The sequence below is a fragment of the Seriola lalandi genome, unplaced genomic scaffold (genome assembly GCF_002814215.2).
Source record: "Seriola lalandi dorsalis isolate HSWRI2012SDOR001 ecotype SW California unplaced genomic scaffold, Sedor1 jcf7180002054901, whole genome shotgun sequence".
NCBI lineage: Eukaryota > Metazoa > Chordata > Actinopteri > Carangiformes > Carangidae > Seriola > Seriola lalandi.
The window spans coordinates 3,858,851-3,873,817 of NW_019525453.1; the positions used below are offsets into that span (position 1 = coordinate 3,858,851).

The 14,967-nt window shown below is 44.8% G+C and overlaps 1 protein-coding gene across 1 annotated transcript in view; it reads right to left on the minus strand.

The window, feature by feature from the left end:
• Positions 1-5,081: 5,081 nt before the first annotated feature.
• Positions 5,082-14,967, minus strand: part of bcl11bb (BCL11 transcription factor B b) — a 32,198-nt gene continuing 22,312 nt past the window's right edge. The window contains exon 3 of the mRNA XM_023430270.2: positions 5,082-10,464. Within this exon, the coding sequence (XP_023286038.1) occupies positions 8,402-10,464 (2,063 nt within the window). The 3' untranslated portion in view covers positions 5,082-8,401. The remainder of the gene's footprint in view (positions 10,465-14,967) is intronic.

Consider the following 14,967-nt stretch of genomic DNA (forward strand, 5'->3'; position numbering starts at 1 on the left):
TTCTAATGGTCTTTTCAGGCATAGGGACAAACAATGACCAACAGGAGAGAAATGGCAATTACCTCTAGTAAGGTGCCCACTTCACACACCTGTCACAACACAGATGAACCCATCATAAAAGACCAGTGGAGAGGGACAAAAACGAGGGAGTTCTCCCCCGGTGACCCTTCAGCTTTCATAGTCTCCCCTCTTTTTCAGCTCAACTATTAAGACATAAAGGGGTCAGTCCCCAGACAGCTCCATCCTTTATCCCTGCCTCACACACTCATCTCCGCCGTGCTCCCTTCCTGGTAGCCACTGAGCATCGGCATCAAGATTATAATTTAATCTTTGGCACTTTTCTGAATGAAGGTTGTTTTTTTTTTGTTTTTTTTAATATATATATTATTATTCTTTTAACAATCAACTGCTTTTTCTTAATGGTAGCTGTTTTCACTTTAATCATATACAGTTCTGAAAGATCAGTTTGAGATATAACATGTGATAGCTACACACTGCAAACCGTTTAATCGTTTGACTGATTTGAAGCAGTGCTCCAAAACATATTGCATGAAAAAAAAAAAAAAAAAAAATGAATATACATGTTGCCATATGTTGCGATTTGGCATCTGGCATCCTCCTGTGCAAGTTGATGTGAAGGTGGAATCTGGTTTGATTTAGCCATGTGGCAAATGTGGCAAATGTAGGCCTAAACAAACATGTATTTCAGATGTCTGGCTGTAAAATCCAGATAAAAAGCCAGGGCTATATGAGGAAATAATTTGCTCATAAAATTCATAGAGCTTCATACTTGAGTGTTAGTCCTTCATGTGTTTTACGGCTCCCTCTTAAGATAATGAAACAGAAATAAAATCCCATGGGCAAAAGATCTAAGTTTTATTTACAGTTGTTCACATCAGTGCGAGTTCTTTTGATGAGATTTGGTCATTTATTGTCAAATGTACCTATTTATCTGTCTAACCTCACACAGTCAATTTGAAGTGCACAAAGAACAGTAAATCCTTTATTCTCAGCAGAGATTTTTTTTTTTTTTTGCATTTGAATACCTTTGTGGTATGAAAACCATATCATTAAGAGCGCCACAGAAATAGAGGAGGCATCGGATTCCATTACCATGTACAACTGCTTAACTCTTGACTTTTTTTTTCCCAGAATATGCAGGATGTGTACAGACCAGTGTTAAAATCTACCCCCAGCCATTGCAAACGGCCCAATTGCCTTGTGATTAACGCACAATAAAAGAATGTGATGGCTTAAAGAAGCAGCAGGAAAAGCTGCCCAGTGAAAGATGGGTGTATGGCGCACTCTATAATTAAGCCAGTCTGCACTTGATGAAAGTAGATCACACTGGCGGGCCACGGCTTCACAGCCAGTTTGTTTTTACGACATAATTACAGTCCAAATCAAATGAGAAGATTTAATATTGCACCACGACAAGCATGTGTCCAATGTCAACAATGACACTGACCCCCCTGAGGCAAGGTGTGTGTGTGTGTGTGTGTGTGAGAGAGAGTGAGTGTGTGTGTGTGGTGGAGGGGTGGGGGTAGCAGGTTGGGGCGTCAGGAAGCCGACAGCAGAGACGCTTCCCCACCGCGGTAGCTATCTACCTGTGTCTGAGCCCACCTGGGAGGTCTGACACCAATGGAATTACACTTGACAGTGGGACAGAGGGAAGGAGAGAGAGAAAAGAGTTTGTCTGTGAAACAGAGGGAGGGGAGGAGAAGGGGAGAGGGAGGGGGACCAAGAGAAAGTTTATCTGAGAAGAATCTATCTAGTAGAGGGGGCAGGTGAGGGAGAGGAAACGGGGAAGAAAAAAGAAAATAGATATAGAGAAGTGATGAAGAGACTGAAAGAGAAGACTTAAATATGCAGACGGTGAGGGTGTGGCGGGAGCGCGCAGATAAACAAATGTCTTGCTTCACTGTCTCTCCATGGCGAGGTGACGGCCAGTGTTGAGTTGTTTTAGTGATAACAGCAGGATCAGTTGAAGGGAAATCAGTGTTAAAGTGGATGACATCACAGACATGTCTGTCCACACTGCCATATAATTGTTTGCAATGAAGAAGAGTTAAAAAAAAAAAAAAGGAAACTGTAATGTCAAATTGTCAAACAATAGATTCCTAAAGTTAAGGAATTATTTTGTATATTGATTATACAGGAGGCAACCCAAAGTTGTCATTTCTTTTCTCAGATGAGTGCCGTTTTGATTCTTGACAACGTGGTTGCGCCATAAACGACCAAAACCTTCCCCTGAGTGGCTGCAGTGTTTTTCCTCCCTCTGAAAAAGTCTGCATTTCCTGTCCTTTAGTTACACGCTCAACATGACCACAAAGCCTTTGTTGCTCTGGGTCAGAGGAGGGAAATCTTCCAGAGTCACAGTTGTTGAGTGACCACGCTCGACCACACTGCTCTCTGTCTCCTGACCACCCTTCTAAATTGCTCTTCCTGCCTTCCCTCCATCCACCCTTCTCCTACCTCCCTGTCTCTTTCCACCCCTTTCTTCCCCCCTGTTTCCAAGAGCAGCCAGCTGGGCTGGATTTACTCTGGTTGCTGTGTCGCGGGGAGAAGCCCATTCTGCTCGTTGGGCGGGCAGCGTCATTTAACTGGGTACTGGTCAGGGCCGGTAGATTAGTAACTGGATATCTGCAGAGAGGCCAGTGGGGCCTGAGCCCTGTGATCCAGTGGAAAGTAGGGTCTCCGTGGTGGCCTTGTGGTTCTGTGTGGCCCAGGGCTTGAACCGCAATCCCTGCTGACACCCTGTTCTCCAAGGAGGTGGTTTTACTCCAAATCGTGATTTCCCATCTCCAGCTCCGCGACTCCCTGTCTGTGACTAAAGGGCCTCTGCCCAGTGCTTTCTGGTGAAGAGGATACGGCACCTCCTCACCACTGGCGCTCGAGGCCACTTTTCTCCCACGGAGCTGGGCACACAAGAGGAAGCCTTCTCCTAAACAAGCTTAAAAGAGCCTTTTTCAACCTCACGTCACATGGTGGCAGAGAAGTGGCCGGAATGGGTCTGTGAGCACACATTTGTGTGGCCTTTGATTATACAGAGAGTAGCCCTGGATAATAAACAGTTAAGTGTGGGCATAAGGTTTTGCCAAAAATAAGCCGTGTAATAAGATGTTAGAGGTTGTAATATGATTTACAATTCTGCAAGACAAATACACATCTTTGTTCTCCAGCATGTCACTTTGATAAGAAAAATATGAGTAGTGCCATGCATGCATGTGTTTTAAGTAGATCTATGAAAAGTGAGAAATAAACAGCAGAGAGGATCGTTTGACATTATGAGCTTTAATCAATGTTTTACCTTTTTTGAATCATTAAAAACATCTGCAGCCACTAAGCATCTACAGAGAGTCGTGCTAGTCCAAATGTTATGTCAATAGTTAGAGCAATGCCAGGATAAGTGCTGTGGGAATGGGACATCTTCTCAACATGCACATTTCTGCTGACCAGAAGACCAGAATCACCAACATGGCACCCAGATGTCAGCCTTCAGGCACAAACACACACACACACACATACACATACACGCACACGCTGTTGGGAAAGTCACAATCAGATCCCTCCTACAAAACACCAAATCCTCCCAACGTAATCTGTGTAAGCAATTTGTATCTGCTTGTTTGATTATTTTCTGAATATTTTTGATGTAATAATTATATTTCTATGGTGAATCACGCATAATTTTGAGACACCGAGACACTTCATGAGTTGTGTGTGGCAAGAGTTGGCAAACGTCTAGAATTCCTCCTGATTTGACTTTCTCACACAAACCCGCCCTACACAAGCCTCCTTTCTTTTCTTCACTCCTCTATCTCCTCTCCATTGTAGTGTCTCTACTTTCTCTTCTCATGCTCTCTCGTTGAGCGTGCGCGCGCACACACACACAAATACACACAAATACACACAAACATGCACTATTTTTTTCTGCTATCCTATCCAACAGCACTGGAGGCTCAAGCAAAGACAGGCTTGACTGCCATTGGCTTGATTTCAAGAAATACCTGATGGGTCCCCATACTCATGCCAGGACTCATTTATGAAGCATGAGACTGTCAACCACTACCTTCAGAAATAAAACCAAATATAATGCCAAATAACTGCAAGCTAGCAAAAGATTCTTCTGTGACAATAAAGCAGTCCATTTCTTAAATTTCAACCATAAAAACAACAACATTTATACATCACGTTACAGCGATCAAACATCCACTGCTGTTTGTGTTCCCTCTAATGACTAAAAGGCTGAGGGGAGACAGCTTCAATTATATGTTTTATTACACTGGACTCACGTTATCTGGCATAGCCCTTCGTTCTGTGAACATTTTGTGAGTTTGCAGCTGCTTATTGAAGCTTACAAGTTACATAGAGGGGATTTATCTCCAGCGTAAGTGTCTGGACAGCATCAGAAAAATTCGTTGTGAATTTTTGTCAAGCGTAAACATGCTCAGTGTCTTCATGATGCACCTACTGTATCTCAGAACGCCACTACAACTTAGCACACAGACAGCATCAGTGTTTAAGGTTTCATATATGGAGGTTAAAGAGGTATGTCTTTTTATAATCTCTACTTCTTTAAATACATCTCTAATACTCCAATATAGAAAGTAAGCAACAGGGGATATATATTATTTTTAGTTTTATACTGTATATGCTTTGTACGAGGCCACTGTTGGTTGGCAGTGGATATTAAAATGGCGGTTCCATGCCCTAAAGCCAACATCAGATTAGGGGGTCACACTAAATTATTTGCAGCGGTTTATGATGGTTTGAATGTGTTACTGGTGATGGCGTAGAAATGCATGATCCACTTGTGTGGGATGTAGCGATGTAGCTTTTCCCTCCCAGTTTTTCAGTGCACGCCGGCTGAAATAATATTGTTATCTTTATTTAATCTATCACAGATCATTTTTCTGTCTATACAGATGTGGTACATTACAAGAAGTGGGCTAGTGTAGGGCTTTGTTTTAAGTTATATTAGTTACAGTATAACTGCACACTGAAACCAGCAGTGGTCCCAGTAGCTGTTGCAATATTATTTGTGATGGCGAAGAAGATGAAATAATCAGAGTGAAAAGTTGTTTCAGTCATAGAGCAATTGCAACATTTATTGAAGTGTTGGCTTTCTTGTATTGATTTTTCAACACATTACAAAAATACATATATGTTCAAAACAGCAGATGTGTACTGTTCTGAAATCACTTTTTTTCACAATGATGCACTCCCCTCAAAAAGAACAAGGAAACTATTTTGTACAAAGAGTGTAAGTGAAAGTTGTGAAAGTTGTGTTATGAAAATGTATTTAAAATTACAGCTGTAAGTGCCATCACAAGACCTTCAGCCCGCCATGGGGGAAAAACAGCAAAAAAACAAAACAAAAAAACAAAAAAAATAAAACACAATGTCCATGGATGTCTCATAGAATGAATTTGGAAAAGCATTCCCTCACAAAACCATTGTATTCCCCCGCTGAAGGTTCTGCTTTAAGCTCTTCTCATTTTTTTTTTAAATCATTTTTGTTTTACATCCTTGAGGGATAGCTTCACCAAACCAACAACAGGAGAAAAGAAAACTTTTTAAAAAATAAAATAAACTGAAGAGATCAAAAGTCATTAATGGCACCACTCTTGTTAGAAAAAAATAATAATAATCTGGCATGATTCTGCAATATTACATAAAAAAAAAAAAAAATCATCTTCCCATACAGTGAACAAATACAGAAACATATCCATGAAGATAAAATCCCTCCACCAGGATAATCATACAAAACTGCTATGGCATTCAAAAACATTTGAAAGAACATTGGAGAAAACAATACTTTATTATCATTTTAAACACTTACACAGAGTATTTCATTAATGGCATACTTCAACACTGTAAACATATTGTAAGACTGAATGTCCATGTGTGATTTGGATCTCTGACAGGGTTCCACTGTTCATTGTTTCAATGTGATATATTTCATAGTCGTATGGCTCGTTTTGGCCTAAGTCTGAACTGGATTCTCCTGGGATGAACACACTGTGCATTTACAACAGGATTTAGATTTTTTTTTTCTTTTTTTTTTTCATTTTTGCACTCATGCATCAACATGTGTAAGCAAGCTGAATGTAACTCTTCAGCCGACCTCCCTCTCTTTGTGTTAATTCACTAAAAATATATTGAACTACGTGGTAACTGAATAGCTTATGGAGAGCTGCTGTTGCCTTAACATCACGTCCTTTCTAAAAAATAAATCACAAGAAGATGAATTTGCATTGAAGGTCCACTGTAGTCCTTTTTGTGTCGGAACAAAATGGCGCACACAGAACCTGATAATAGGCCTAAAGGGCAGGTCAAACTTTCAAGTGAAGATGATTTTTGATGACTGAGAATGGCAGTAGTAAAATGAAAGATGTAGTCTCAATCTCCTTTCATGTGGCTTTGCTGTCTCCCTCCCTCTCACGCTCGCTCTGTCTCACTCTGATGGTCCATTATAAGATGTGGCCACTAGATGTACATTTGGGTACAAAAAAAAAAAGAAAAACACACTTTTCATATGCTTCCAATTTCATTTGAATGACTCTTCTCCCAGGTCAAGGTCTTGCTCTCTCTCCCTCTATTTCTTTCTCACACTTCTTCATTTCTCATTTCCAATCTTTCATTTTTACCATAAGAATAGCCCCTACTCAAGGTCGCCCGGCCATCCCCTAGTGCAGCTGTGCTCAAAATTATCATAACTCATATAGCCTCTTTTTTTTTTTTTTTTTTTTTTTTTGGTGCACCAGATTCATTTCAGGATGAATGATGCAGAAAATAAAAACCGTAATCCCCAAAAGTCACGAACATGCACACTGTCTCAAAATCTGTTACTGGGAGTTAAACCCATATCACTTTGTGAGGCGAATGAACAGGCTTCCTTTTAAAAGCCGCCCTAATGCATGAATCTGAGCTAGTCAACTGTGAAAAGACGCCGTCGGAGAGAAGCTTAGAGCACGCTGCAGAGAGAAGAACACACACACATGCACGCACGCTAACACATATTGATATGAATTTCATTTGAAACCGTTTTATGGGTCCTAAGGGGACAGGGGAAGTCAACCTGGGTCAGAGAGAGAGGGAGAGAACGAGAGAGAGAGAGAGAGAGAGAGAGAGAGAGAGAGAGAGATGCCACACCAGACACGAGAGGGAGATAGAGAGAGATTCAGAAAGAAGTGTTACAACTGTTGAAGTAGCTTTCGCTTAACAAACCGCCTTTGAGTAAGCACACATGAGGTGGGGGAGTGGGAGTGGGGTGATCAGGTAGGTCTGATAAAGCACTAATGGATGGTAGTTACACTTAGCATATACTGTGGATGATGCAAGCAGCTGGTCTTCTGATTGTTTAATTTTAGGCCATCGTTCACGTACAGTCGGGGGCTACTTTAACATATTAAAAAAAAAGAATATATTTACAAACCATAAACAGGACTGTTCTCCTTCTCACATTAATCACAAGTAGTCTTAACTTGTTCAACATATTAAATATGTTGCTTTAATTCTACATTGGGAATGTTCTGAGCATCAGTTAAGGGTACCTCCATTAAGTGCAACCGTTATTTATGTCCTAACTGAAGCAAGGACGGCAATACAGTGACTACATTTTGATATTATTCACATGCCAATATTTTTTTTTTCTAAAAAAGGACAGATTCCCTGAATAAATTAAAAGTAACTTATCAGGTCAGTGCTGGATTTTTTAAATCCAGCATGATGTTTTATTGTCAGGCTGACATTCAGTGCTTTAGGCCTGTATGAGGGAATGGATTGTAGTCCGCTGCTGCAGTTAATATAGAAAACAATTATTTTTACTTTTAAAAGCTAACTGCTTCACACAATTTTACTCTCACATCATAATAAGCTTCCTTAAAGGAAAAAAAAAATAATTTTTGTATTAAGGGTGACTTCTTTCCAGTTATCGCCTTTTAGAAAAAAAAAATTTTTTTTTTTTTTTTTTTAGCACATTTCAAAACTAACTCCATATGAAATCCCACAAAGATGTACCTGCACATGCCAAATATCATTACAAAAATCCAATAAATACAGAAATTATTGCACAGTAGAAAGGCTCCATGGATTCCTAACTGATAAAATCCTCAGACAGTATGCCAAGAAACACCAAGTTGGGCATTCCAGACAAGTTCTCATTAAAGTTTCCCTTTGTTTATATTCTCAGGTGGCAGTTTCTGTGACAAGAAAAAAAAATGAACATCAATCAGTCTCAAATTTTTTTAAGAGAGAGATTATCCAGCCAAGCCCCATAGCTGAAGAAGTGGTTATAGGGAATTTGTGTGCGTATGTGTGTGTTTGTGTGTGTGCGTGTGTGTGTGTGTATGTGTGAGTGTGTACACTGTAGACTGTATATGTAATGGTTGGTGGCTTAACCTCTGTCCGCCTGCTCCAGTTTGACCTCACTGGCCATCAAATGTTCGCCATGCCACTTCTTCATGTGTTTCTCCAGTGTGCTGTAGACACTGAAGGGCATGTGGCAGATGTCGCAGCGGTACACCTCTTTCCCAAATTGCCCGTGGGTCTTCATGTGGCGTGTCAGCTTGGAGCTCTGGGCGCAGGCGTAGCTGCACAGGTCACACTTGTAGGGCCGTTCCCCCGTGTGGCTGCGTCGGTGTACCGTCAGGTTGCTGCAGTTCTTGAACACCTTGCCGCAGTACTCGCAGGTGTCATTCCTCCTCTCCTTGGAGCTCGGGGGCCTCCCTGGTCCTGGTCCCCGCAGGAGGTGAGGGGTGCTGCTGCCGCTGCGGCCCGAGGCGCTCCCCCCTTCCATCAGCTCGCCGGGCGGGGTGGAGAAGCGGAGGCTGCCTGTCTCTGAAGAGGAATGCTCGGAGGAGGTGGCGAACGGCGACTGACGGGAATCGGTGAATCCCAGGAAGGGTTCTCTGATGAAGTGGCGTGAAGCAGCGTAGCCAGCCAGGAGCTGAGAGTAGACATTCTCCGGGGAGATGAGGGGTATGGCTGGGGGAAGCTCCAGCTGTTCCTTCTCAATCTTGATTCTCTTGTTGTTGGAGGGGCTCGGGCTGGTGATGGGGGTGGGCCGACGCTGGAACAGCCCAGGGAAGGAGTCTGCTTCAGATACACTAATTCTGCCATTCATCACAGGCCTCTGGTTCTCATGCTCATCTCGCTCTCTGTCCTGCTCCCTCTCATTCTCTCTCTCTCTTTCTTCTTCGCCCCTCTCTCCACCATCTCCATTAGGTTGTCTCTCCAGGCTTCTCTTGTTAGGGTTAAGTCTAAGGTGATTGTCCACATGGTTGTATGGGTGCATGATGCCCACCCCTCCACTGTCATTTACTCGATCCCTGCTCAGGGGCTTCTCCTCGGGAGACTGCCTTGGGCCGTTCTCCCGATTCTGGCCGAATTCCTGTGAGTCATCACTTAAGTTGGAATCTGGCCGACTTCCATTTCTCAGTTCTTCCTCCTCTTCCTCTTCCTCCTCTTCTTCTTCCTCCTCTTCCTCTTCCTCCTCCTCATTGTCCATCCCCATCCCTCTTGAATCTCCCTCTCTACTCTTTTCTTCACCCTCTCCCCCCTCTCCTCTGTTTCCCCGCTCTGGGGAGCCACTCATGGACCCAGACTTGTGCATATGTGTCTTCATGTGCCTTTTAAGCTTGCTCGCCTGGGAACAGGCGTGGTCGCATAGATGACACTTGTACGGCCTCTCTCCTGTGTGACTGCGCCTGTGGACGATCAGATTGCTCTGGAACTTGAAAATCTTGCCACAGAACTCACAGGATTTGGCTTTCCCCGGGGCCTGGTTCTGACCCTGGGAGTCAGGAGGGCTGGAAGAACCGTGTCCCCCCTGAGAGGTGGGTGGCTGTGGGGCATAGGTGAGAAACGCTGGGGGCTTGGCGCCAGGCTGGAAAAGCGTGGGACTCAGCAGGCGGTGCATGGGTGGCACACGGTTGGGTGAGAGAGGAGGTGTGGGCCCCCCATTATTAGTCGTGTTGCCCGCCAGTTCCCTCAGACGTCGGGAGAAGTCCATGGAAGGAGGCTCCATGGGGGTCATCCGCATCACCCTCTCAAAGGCACTGGGGTGCTGGGACAGCAGCCCCATCTCCTCTGGGCCTAGCCGCTCTAGAGGGGGTCTTGGGGGAGGAGGAGGGCTGACAAAGGGTGGCGTTGCAGGCAGCCGGGTCTCCATGTACCCCGGAGGAGGGGGATGTTCCCTGAGCAGGGGCGCGGCCATGCGGAGGAGGTGGAATGGGTTGTTGGTGTCACCGAGGAAAGTGGGGAGAGGGGAACGAGGGAGGGCGTCGGCGCCCGGGGGTGGAGGCAGAGCCATGCGGGGAGTGAGGGAGCAGTTGACCGGGTGGTTGTCCAGGTAGATACGGATGCCATGAGTGTGCTGAGCGTGCTGAAGCAGGAACCAGGCGCTGGTGAAGGTCTGCTTACAGGTAGTGCAGATGTAGCTGGATGGCTCATCTTTATCTGTGGGCCAAGAGAGAAATAAATCATTAATGTTGTACAAAGCAAAACCAAATGAAATATGCAGAGAAAAACATTTTATTCAACATTCCAAACCAGTATATTACTTCACAATGCCTGCTTCTTTATTAACAACCTGTGCGCATAGATGTGGAGTTATGTTTAGGAAAATTAATTGTACAGTTATATTAGCTTGCTGTGTGTGTCTGTGTATGAGGGTCTTCTATGGGCTTTGTCTGTGTGCGTATGAAATTTTGAGTGTGTGTGTCTACAGGCTAATGCAGATGGCAGGTACTGCCCTAAGGCCATGACACATTATGCTAATTCTAATGTCAGCTAGGCTTTAATACACAGATCCATCTCGTCTACTCTGTCATTTCCATATGGAGACAGGGGAGGCAGCCATGGAAAAAAAAAAAAAAAACACACCAATGGGGAAAAAAGGAAATATGGGAGAGGGGGACGGAGGGAGGGAGAGATGTGGCATTAGAGAGAAAGAGAGACACACAAAGGGGAGAGGCAGGCGAAGTGATGGAGACAATGTGTAAACAGTAAAGACCCCTCCGGTCTTAACACAGCATCCACATTAAATAAAGCTCTACGTCATCGGTGTAATAACAAGTACAGTAAAGTGATCTGTTGTGGTTGCACACACACATACACACACACACAAACTGTACGTCACTCACTGACAAATTGCCCCTTTAAATGGCGTGACTTAATAATGCCAAATGAATCTATCAGTCACTGTAGCATGGCCCTGTCAGCCTTGCTTGTGACTCATATAAAGAGCTGAGGTTGGGATTCATCTAATTCAACACAGGCTAGCACTGAAGAGGCATTTCCACAGTCTTGTGTTTGCTTGCAACGCATCTGCATCTACTTTATCATCAGCAGCTACCGCAAGCGGAGTCAAGTTGGTACGGTGGTCCCAAAGCTTAGAGCCCGGAGGGAAAAAACAAAGACGAAGGAGTTACTCCTGCCCAAAGTCTTACGTGATCAAGAAAAGGGCCCTTAAGATGGCTGACTGTCTCAAAGCCACCCATTGTCATGGAATGTAAAACACATATGCAGACACTGATACATGCACAGCAGTGTTTTCTTTTCACTTTTCTTCTGTGTCTCCTGCCTCTCTCTCGCAAGCACACCTCGGCACACTCACACACACACACACGCACACACACACGCACACACACACGCACACACACTTGTACCGTGCAGAGCAGATGAGCGAAAGCTGATGTTGGATCAGTGTCTAGTACAGGAAGCTGATTTGGCGGTGTGATTGGTTTGGCTTTCCCCAGGGGAGACGGGGTCAGAAAAAGTTAATGAGGGGCTCATTTACTGATTCTGTCTGTTTTTCTCTGCTATTAGTGGGGCTCTGGTGCAGCCATCACTCTCACTGTTTGTGTGGGGTGGGACATGACCTGACTCCAGCTACTAAGTGTGCGTGTGTGTGTGTGTGTGTGTGTGGACACGTATGTGAACGTAATTTTCAAGTGTGTGTGTGTGTGTGTGTGTGTGTGTGTGTGTGTGTGTGTGTGTATGTATGTGTGGGGCGAGTGGCGGGCTGCCTGCCCGTGTTTAGTTTGGCTGGGCTTCACACGACCGCTTGGCAGCAGAGAGCTGGACAGCTTAACAGCTTGGATGGGGAGAAGAGAGCGAGAGAGGGAAGGGAGGAGGAAGAGGAGAGAGGGTAAGAAGAGAGGTGGAGGGACTTTAAGGGCCAGGCGTGCTTGAGCACACACGCACATACACACACATACACGCCGACACACACACGCGGAGGCTATTTACATGCCCCGAGGGACTGAGAGGGGTCTATAGACTTGGGAGCTGTATAATCCCATCAACACACGAGAATCGATATGAAGTGAAGATGTGAGATTGGGAGACGGACTGATGATCTCGCTAAATTCATCAAATTGTGTTTTCTTTTCTTCTTCTTCTTCTTCTTCTTCTGTATTTTGGTCTGCGCACATGGCCTCATCAATACTACAAGCTACCCAATCAGATACCCCCACCCCCACAGCCCTCCACCCCCACCACCGCTACAGCAACAGCAACACATTTGCATCTTGTCATATCTTACACAGCCGAGCCATATGCTGTTAAAGGAAGCGTGGCAGCTAATAGAGTGGCAGCTGATGGCTACTGCCTAATGACGGCATAAGACAAATTTTATCAACTTCCCAAACAAGCGCGCAAGCAGGGGGAGGGGAGGAAAACAGTGGGGGGGGGAGAAGTGACTGGAATAACAAATCATATAGATAGATAGATAGATAGATAGATAGATAGATAGATAGATAGATAGATAGATAGATAGATAGATAGATTAATAGATAGATGGATGGATGGAAAACAATTACAAATTAAGAGGATCCTACAGCCTTAACAAGAAAATCTTTAGGGACAGGTATAACATTAAGCTCCACCCAGATTCCTTCCAGCAACCAGTAAATCCTCCCTTTAGAAATTTATATGATACTACTTCCATATTTCCTCATGACTATGAGACACACGCAAATGCACAAAGATATATACACCGCATTTAAGTTCTCAGACATCCTCATTCCATTCTTTCTGCTCTCTCTCTCTCTCACACACACACACACACACACACACACTTGCACACATGCCGGGAGAGTGTGAGTATTTGTCGCCGCTCAGTGCTCCAGCCAATAAAAGCCTTCATTAAAGAATCACGGTGGGCCGTGTCATGCTTCAGTTTGCGGTAATTATAGTCGTCTGCTTGACACGCAGGCAGGGACCCCTCCACCGCTGACCGCCAAGGTCAACTACCAGTTAGAACAGTTACATTCTCCTCTCCACGCAATCACTGATGCTGGACCTAATCGCCCAATTTACTCTGGCACACCATATGCACACAGACACGCATATAATGACACACACACACACACACACACACACACACACACACACACACACTGTTTCAGTGAATATGATGAGAGGTTAAATGAAATGGAGTCGCAGCAGGATTCTGTGATATGGTGCTGCATTACACACTGAATTGCGTTGCTTTTGGTCATTTTGCTAGCAATACTGCTTGTAAATGCTACAGTATGATGGGATTCACCTCGAAAAAACCCACTATCAGTTATGTATCTGCCCAGGTGTCCAGACTTTTCCATGAAACAGAGAAACAATACAAACCTGAGAGCAGCGTAGCGGGGGCAGCTCTTGCCCTGCCCTGCGCAGCAAAACGAGGGCTAAGGGCCAGGAGGCCTGGAGGAAGTTATTAAAACATTGGCACATGCGTGGAGCTGAGGTGGGCCAGTAATAATGCTCTCCTTCTCTCCTGGGTTGGTTTTTTTACTAAACCACGGGGCCAATTAACCCAGTCTTCAGGGACTAAGATCTGAGCTTTACATCAGATTTTATTCTTTCCAGATTGCCTTTTATAGCCATTATTTTTCCTTAAAAGTACAAACAAAATGCCAATGAATGAAGGGGAGCCATGGTATTGACTGTTCGCATATGGCCAGTGTAGAAAAGTTGGTGTGAGCTTGGCGGGGCTGAAGTAGACACCAGGCGTATGGTGTAGACATGTGGATTTGTGTTTAATTTAGGAATTCACATATGCCATCCCTCCAGCATGAGTCTGATTTACAGTTCGGAGCATGAGCTCCTTCCATTTATATTACACTTACATTTTGGGGCCTTTATCAGATGCTCTAATCCAGGGGGACTTATAATAAGACCACAGAAGAATAACAAAAATCCACAAGCTCAGCCTTCGACAAGATGGGCAAACTGGAGCTTTGCAGCTGACAGTGAACAGTGAGTGGATGGTAATGAAGGCTCACTGATGCCAAATTTACTCTCACAAAGCTCAGGGAAAAAACCCTTAATTGAAAATAAGTAGAATCTGAACGCCAGCCACCCAACTTCTCTACCGTACCACGTTCGGAGTGAAACATATTACATCCAGGGAGCAAAGTTTGGAGTGTGTAATATAATGTTGCTTTAGTGTAGAAGCAGAAGACAGTGCAGGTTGTGGTTGTTAACAAGGAGATGAGTCGGGAAACAGAGGTTATGCTACTGTAGGTGTCACGTGTGTGTGTGTGTGTGTGTGTGTGTGTGTGTGTGTGTGTGTGTGAGACTACTGTATATGTGTATGTGCACTGCAGCATTCCTGGGGTTCAGGTTCGCTGTACTGCTCCGACATTCCATCAAGGGCGACAGAACACCACGGCGACAGATTTGCATACAGAACAAAGCCGCCGCAGGCTAGGCCACTGGGACAGAAACCTGCCCCTGCAGCCCCTCCTCTCCTCTACCCTCTCTGTGCACGCACACACACTCTCACAGACACAGGCGTACCCGCGCCCGCACAGGCCCTGGGAGTACGCGTGTGTGCACCTGTCAGGGGTTAGCTGACACCTCTGCTGCTGGCAAAGCAGCTCCTCATTAGCATGGCTGTGATCTAGGGGTCCCCAGGGGTCCCAGCCTCCTCTCCTCACCCCCTGCCCCACCACCCCCCAC